Source organism: Cicer arietinum, chromosome 1, assembly GCF_000331145.2.
Source record: "Cicer arietinum cultivar CDC Frontier isolate Library 1 chromosome 1, Cicar.CDCFrontier_v2.0, whole genome shotgun sequence".
NCBI classification, from domain to species: domain Eukaryota; kingdom Viridiplantae; phylum Streptophyta; class Magnoliopsida; order Fabales; family Fabaceae; genus Cicer; species Cicer arietinum.
The window spans coordinates 52,973,191-52,980,527 of NC_021160.2; the positions used below are offsets into that span (position 1 = coordinate 52,973,191).

General features: G+C 33.7%; 2 protein-coding genes across 3 annotated transcripts in view; both read left to right on the top strand.

Moving 5' to 3' along the window:
- The window catches only part of LOC101491479 (uncharacterized), a 5,517-nt gene extending 4,273 nt beyond the window's left edge, over nt 1–1,244 (top strand). Inside the window, exons 11-14 of the mRNA XM_004486714.3 lie at nt 4–94; nt 256–323; nt 655–692; nt 804–1,244. Of these exons, the coding sequence (XP_004486771.1) occupies nt 4–94; nt 256–323; nt 655–692; nt 804–990 (384 nt within the window). The 3' untranslated portion in view covers nt 991–1,244. The remainder of the gene's footprint in view (nt 1–3; nt 95–255; nt 324–654; nt 693–803) is intronic.
- Nucleotides 1,245–3,099: 1,855 nt separating this feature from the next.
- Nucleotides 3,100–7,111, top strand: LOC101491069 (proteinaceous RNase P 1, chloroplastic/mitochondrial). 2 transcript variants are annotated; one of them, XM_073367199.1, is made up of 7 exons: nt 3,100–4,401; nt 4,616–4,705; nt 4,781–4,962; nt 5,180–5,300; nt 6,024–6,092; nt 6,326–6,613; nt 6,783–7,111. In XM_073367199.1, exons 1-6 carry the CDS (start codon nt 3,271–3,273, stop codon nt 6,467–6,469), a joined length of 1,737 nt encoding a protein of 578 aa, XP_073223300.1. In that variant the 5' UTR covers nt 3,100–3,270; the 3' UTR covers nt 6,470–6,613; nt 6,783–7,111. The 2 variants fall into 2 exon arrangements, with proteins under 2 accessions (XP_073223300.1, XP_012571897.1); XM_012716443.3 differs by having other exon boundaries at nt 6,326–6,583.
- Nucleotides 7,112–7,337: the final 226 nt, after the last annotated feature.

Below are 7,337 nucleotides of genomic sequence, written 5' to 3' on the forward strand. Positions count from 1 at the left end.
CAGGAATGCATGAAAGGTTCGTTGGCCAAAGCCCGTGTCCTGTATGCTCCTGTGGAAGAAATTGGCAGCGAGGGTCGTCTTTTACGTGCCTGTCGTATCCATATATGAATAGTTCCTTATAGTTTAGTTATGGTTTTCTTTTGGTATTACAATTTTTTTGTTCTATAAGTTACAAATAACTATAGATCTTTGGTTGTACCTGGTTTTGATAATACATTGTACTCAAAAGGTTGTATTTTTCCTGAGCTTCCTTAGAAGTCATAATTGATGCATATGTTGAAGCTGGGCTTGTATTGGAAAATGATGCTAAACAGAGACTGAAGGTAACTTAAATTTAGTAAATTCGTTGTGCTTATATGCATATTTTCAGATTTATGTAAATATTCTAAGATTATCTGAGATTTAGTAAAGAATATCTGTGATTTATGTAAATATAGTGTCGGCCCATGTGTTTGACCTTGAACTGCAGTTGTCCATTTTGGGATAAATTCCCGTGTCAGTGTTATTTATGCATTATTCCTAACAGAATGATAATTTCTTCTATCCAGCGTTAAGAAACCTTGCCACCTGAATAATGCCATACTTTCCTTCTGCTGTATAATTTGCTTGTAGGTTTGATAGTTTCTGATCAACGAGTTTTTTCTTGTGTTGCAGCTGCACGCCACTGTGATGAATTCGAGGCATAGGAAAAGGTGCTACTACCCTTTTTATATTTTTCTTTTAGACATCAAATACTCCTTACTTTTTTAAACTTTGTTAGATTATTTCAGTTTAAATAGCTGATATAAGCTGCTGGTGTTCAGGACGAAGTGGAAGAGAAATGTTGACGCTTTCGATGCACGCGGCATATTTAAGCAGTATGGATCAGAGGACTGGGGGCAGTATCTTATACGCGAAGCTCATCTTTCACAGAGATTTTCGTTTGATGAAAATGGATACTATAACTGCTGCGCTTCAATACCTTTTCCTGAAAATGTAGAGGTAGAGTGATTGATATCTTGTTGATTATGCCTGACTTTCTCCTATATAGAATAAGGAGTTAGGAAGATTGCCTCTCAAAGTCTTTAAACTTCTAGCAGCCAACGAAAATGCTTAATGTCTACCAACTTGGGTAGCATAGCCAGAAAAAAGTGGGTAGTAGTGCCTGGGATTTAGATCAATTTTTTGTAATATATGTGTGGAATGTCAAATGGTTTCTCTGGTGAACTTTACTGATATTGAAGCATTTGTTGATATCTTATCGATGGATCTGAGTTCTCTGCCGTTGCTAATATCAGTTATTGCACTCTACTGATCTTTTGGTCATTGGATGGAGATCAAACAACTTATATTGGACTTTACCAAATCATATGTAAAATATAAACTCAAAATATGAGTTGTTTGATGTGCATCTAATAGTATAGGAATCTCTTGATTGTAAGATGTTTTTACTACATCAAATTCAAATTTCGTACTAGTTTGCCTCAAATATCATATATGTTCTGATACAGGGTTTAGCAAAATTTAATTAGTTATGCTATTGCTATATTGCACGACAGAAAAGATGAAGAAAAAAAAAACAATGAATTTGGTGACTAATAAGTGGAAAGTAAAAAATAAAATAAGGGCTATATAATATCAATGAGTAATCTTCTTATAAAAAACATTTGGACATTGTTAATTTTTTCTTTAAAACTAATGGAGATTAAACATGTTAAAATGATAGTTTTTGATCCTCTAAAGTGAATTTTGTCGTAAAATAAAGGAATCTCTGGTTTATATTTAAGCACACCTATAATTAGTTATGAATGGTACCATTGATTTGTTATTGATTTTATATTCTAGAGTGAATTACTACTTTAGATGATCTCGATTCTAAAATGACATATGAGAACAACTTTTCCCAACAACTATTAGGCAGTGCTCAACTGCTCATACTAGTCATAAAGTTTGCAACATGAAAAACTTCTCTATTAATTCCTCGATTTCTCTAATAAGTGACTTAGTTAAACATTTCACACATTAACAATAATTAAAATAGCGATAAATTTGATTTGAGTTCTTTAGGGAAGATTAATCACTAATAAATGACCATGTACATTTTTTGACTCTTCTTTATCCAATTGCTATACCTAAGTATATTAAAGAAATAAGAAGAGAGAATAAAAAAAATGAATAAATGAAGATATATAAAGATGAGAAATGAGAGAGATTGAGGATGGAGAGAGATAATATAATATATGAAAAAAAAGGAAATGTGAGTTTATAAAAATCTCAAGTGGTAGGGAAACTTTTTTACTAAAATGTCCAACAAAATTCTTTTTATAAGAGAGTCCACTAAAATTTGAATTTATCTTTTGATAACATTAAACATTTTGTAAGTTATAGAAAGTCATACTTGAATTCTATTATCATTTTTCATATAAGAAGATCCAAAATTTTGTTAAAAAAAATTCAAATTATTCAAATCGAATGTCACATAAACCTTTTATCGAATAACGTGACATTTTTTTTACACTATCCCATAACACTTTTTAACATAAATTTTTTGGCTAAATTACATATGTGGTCCCTTAACTTAATTTCAGGTAACGTTTTAGTTCTTTATCTTTTTTTTCTTCTCGATTTAGTCCTTTATTCCTAACAATATCAAATAAAGTATGAAAATGTGAGTTTATTTGAAGATTTGCGTTACGAATTTGATGAAATTTATATTATATTGAATAATATAATTAATTTTATGAGTTTTGATTAAATTTTTTTTTGAATTTTTGTATAAAAAAGGATAACATTATTGAAATTTTAAAACATAAAATATCAAATTGTCACTTAAAATTAAAATAAAGAACCAAATCAGAAAAAAAAATAAAGGACTAAAATGTTACCTGAAATTAAGTTAAGAGACCACAGATGTAATTTAGGGTTTAAGATTTTCAAATGCTAATTAAATTACACCCTAAGTTTTCCAGTTAATTATTTATCGAGACTTAACAATTGATTTAAATTACACCGCTAATATAAGTTATTTAAGTGTAATAATTAATATAAATCGTTGATTAAATAATTATTTCACGGTGAGATAGTAAAATAACTTTTGTTATAAATAGTGTATCATAGAAGATAGAAAAGCAATGCAGAACAGTATACGAAGGTGGAAGTGATAAGTAACGTGAGATATGGATTGGCGGATAGGGTTTTGATTTTGAACACAAGAAGAAGAAGAAGAAGAAGAAACTGAAAGTAGCTATTACAATCTCTGAAACTGAAAAATTGAATGATTAAAGAATCACAATGGTGCGTGGAAGCGCTGTCATGGCGAGACTCACTCCCATTTTCTCCATACTCACGCATTCTCATTTCCGTCGTCAATTTCTCTTTTTCTCCAATCCTTATTACTATTCATACCCCCTCAAACAAACATTTCACCCTTCCACCATCAACACTTTAGCTCAAACACCCAATCATAATTCCTCATCCAACCCAACCACTGACATCACTATCAAACTTTCAACCAAAGCAAGAAGAAAAGCTGCTCAAGAATCACCCCAAGGAATTTTACAAAGGAGCCTTAATAATTGTTCTCATACTGGTGATCTTCTTCAAGCACTTCATCTCTACGACGAGGCTCGTAAATCATCTGTTCCTCTCAATCTTGAACATTACAATAAATTATTATACCTTTGTTCTGTTCAAAAGGGTCATAACGATGATACTGCAAGTGTTTCACATTTGGGTCTTCAAAGAGGGTTTGAGATTTTTGAACAGATGTTGATTGACCAAGTTCAACCCAATGAAGCTACTTTTACTAATGCTGCTAGGCTTGCTGCTGCTAAGGAAGATCCTGAAATGGCTTTTCAGTTGTTGAAACAAATGAAGTGTGCTGGAATTGCACCTAAGTTGAGATCTTATGGTCCTGCTCTTTATGGATTTTGTAAGAGAGGGGATGCTGCCAAAGCTTATGAAGTCGACGCTGATATGATTGAATCCGGTCTTATGGCTGAGGAGCCTGAGCTTTCTGCTCTTTTGGAAGTTAGTATTGGTTCCAAGAATGCAGATAAGGTGTATGAGATATTGCATCGCTTGCGTGCTGTGGTTAGACAGGTGTCTCAGTCGACTTTGGAGATAATTGAGGGTTGGTTTCACTCTGACTATGCCAAGAAGATTGGGAAGAGGAATTGGGATGCTGAGAAAATAAAAGAAGGGATTTTGCTGGGAGGTGGAGGATGGCATGGACAGGGGTGGCTTGGAAGTGGGAAATGGAAGGTTGTAAAGACTCATGTGGACGAGGATGGAATGTGTCTTTCGTGTGGTGAGAAGCTTGTGAGCATTGATATCGATCCGAAAGAGACCGAAATGTTTGCTGCCTCGCTGTCTAAATTGGCTTGTCAAAAAGAAGTTAAGGCAAACTTTAATCATTTTCAGGTACAGGAGTATTCAATGTTGTGTTTAGAAGTTGTTGTTTTATTTTTTTGGGTCTTAAAAGCTGAATTTGGTGATGGACTCTTCTCTTATCTTGTAGACTGCCTTTGACTAGTGGCTATACTTTCGATTTCAAGCCTTTGTCTTCAGTTAGGTTATCATATATAACATAATTAGTATATGTATAGGAACTGATATAGAAATATAAATTTTGCAGAAGTGGCTTGAGAAACATGGCCCGTTTGATGCAGTTGTAGATGGTGCAAATGTTGGACTTGCAAACACTCGCGATTTTAGCTTTACACAGGTGAGTGTGAAACTGTTGGCCTTATTAGCATATTACGAAAGCAGCTACTTAATGGTTCTTTCCCCTTGGTTGTAGCTTAATTATGTTGTTCAACAATTGCGTCAAATGAGCCCTTCAAAGAGATTGCCACTTATAATTTTGCATGTAAATCGAGTAACTGGTGGTCCTGCTCAGAATCCAAAAAACAAGAGACTTATAGAAAATTGGAAAAAAAATGGTGTTCTTTATGCTACTCCCCATGGTTCAAATGATGACTGGTAATGTAGTGCTTCCATTATATTTAAGTTAGATTGAGATTCCTAATGTCATTTTTTATTCTTCTTATTTTACATTTCCAACTGTTGTTGACTTGTATTATACATTTCCAACATCGATAGGAATATCGGCTCGTCATTATATTTATGTATGTTTACTGTTACTGTGCAGCCCTTCAACAACTTAGCTGTACTAAAATGTTGATTTTTTTTATTGCAGGTACTGGTTATATGCCGCAGTTAATTGTAAAAGCTTACTTTTGACAAACGATGAGATGAGGGACCACTTGTTCCAACTACTGGGTTCTAGCTTTTTCCCGAGATGGAAGGAAAAGCACCAGGTATTTTGAATTATCAGAGAAGTTCATCATAACCATATCAAGATGTACTCATCATTATATGGCTATTATGAATTCTACTTGTGCTCGCTATGAACTATTGACTACCCAAGGCTAGAATAGAAGCAAGGATCTCAAAACTACACCCTAGGGGGAAAAAACTATTATAGTGGGCCATTGTACATTGTCCTCAGTTTAATTGTTCGATACTCCTTTTGCACAACTATGTTTGCTTAAATATAATCCTAATAATCTAATATGGAATGAGGTCAGTTTAGAATAAGCTTATGAATCCTATTATCCTACAATTAACTTCCTGTAGAAAGTCTTGATTAGAATATATAATTCATCCTGCTTCTGATTCATTTGATCATTTCCCTAAACATTAGCTCCACTGACAATTTTTCTTTGAAGTCTGCAAAAATATGTTAGGTTATGTGTTTTGTCCCCAAGGCGTAGCTCAAGTGGTTGAGTTGGGACATCCAAAGGATTTTGAGGAGGTTTAGGGTTCATATCTTGGCTACTAACATAGCATACTAACAACTGATATTTACCTATCCAAAAAAAAGTGGGTTTATCTTAAAACTTAGAATCTGTTCTCGAGAACTTTTATTCTTTCTTGATGCTGAATTACTAATTTTCTAGTTGTCTTTTATTAATGACTTTGGTATTTAGGTATTTGACTCCAATAATGAAACAATAGATGATGCCGTTTTTGCTTTGCAGGTTCGAGTATCAACCTCAATTCATGGAGTTTCCCTAGTTCTACCTCCTCGTTATTCACTAGTTATTCAGGTGAGATGATACCCCAACTGATTTATTGAAGGGCATGTTTCCACCAAGCAAATGAAATGGTTGTTACGCATTTTCCCTGGCTTAGCTGAAATACATTACACTCCGTGTGCTCAATGAAGTCAGCTCAAATTTTTGTCCAATTCTGAGGGGTTTGAATCTGAGATTTGAAACTTAATTATATATGCTAAATATATTTGCAAAAGCTGATAAGTTTTTGGACAATATAACTGCAGGAATCAGCCAATGGTAGTTGGCATGTGCCAACAGTAGCTAGTGATGATCCTGAGATCCCAAGGAAATGGTTATGTGTCACTAGATCCAGAAAAAACTCATTACATAATCTATGGACATCAACCTCGACATCTGGTGGCAGTTAAGGAGGAAGAGGGAGTGTTTTGATCTTTTTGGTGTGTTTGCAGTAGTCATTCAAGTTTTCTCTCACCTGGAATTGCAGTTGCATGCGGCTGTGATAATTGCAAGGCGTAAAACAGGTGCTGCTACCATATCATTCTCCTTTTTTGGTAATTTTGTTTTATGTTTCTCAACAGCTTTTACTTTAGCACTAGGCTGCCCAAAAAATATAAAGCTTTTCGTTCCTTTTGGAATTTTTATAGATTTTTTCCTTAATAACTGATACGAGCTATCAATATTAAGACTGTCAAGGTTAATTCTCTTCTTCTTTTGGTTCAGGCAAGTTTAAGCAGTATTAAGCGAGGAGTGGGTATCTGAAATCAATTTGTCCCATATATATTTTGCCCAAGAATCTCAGATAAAGTAGCATTAAGTTTATATTGGAGTGACTGATTTGCTACCACTTCAGTCTTCCTTTAACCATTGTTGTTAATTTAGAAAAAAAAAGGGTAACAGCATTGTTGTGCTAATACTATGTACAATGAATATCCTACAAATATGCAGTTAATTGAGTGTTAGGGATGATTATTATTAGGACGCTGAGTTCACAAAATAAATGTATACAACTTTTTGACCCATTTAAATTATTAATTTATTCTATTCACGGATGATTATGCATTTCATTTTATTAGGGCATGATGCCATTTAATCATAGAAAATTATTTATTAAAACTTGCGAGGGATTAATGGATTAAATGTAACCTGTTTTCAAACTGCAAAATGATGCCCTGTGAAGTTTAAAATACTCCACCATTATATCTAACAGGGTATATACCCTATTCATGTGACCAGTGGGATCTTCCCTATGACTGACCAGTGGGATCTTCCTTATGA

What these genes read in the sequence shown, in the direction of transcription:
- LOC101491069 (XM_073367199.1), top strand. Translation starts at nt 3,271, where the DNA reads ATGGTGCGTGGAAGCGCTGTCATGGCGAGACTCACTCCCATTTTCTCC. An exon ending in CAAACTTTAATCATTTTCAG is followed by an intron (nt 4,402 to 4,615) that starts GTACAGGAGTAT and finishes TAAATTTTGCAG; the next exon opens with AAGTGGCTTGAGAAACATGG. An exon ending in CATGGTTCAAATGATGACTG is followed by an intron (nt 4,963 to 5,179) that starts GTAATGTAGTGC and finishes TTTTTATTGCAG; the next exon opens with GTACTGGTTATATGCCGCAG.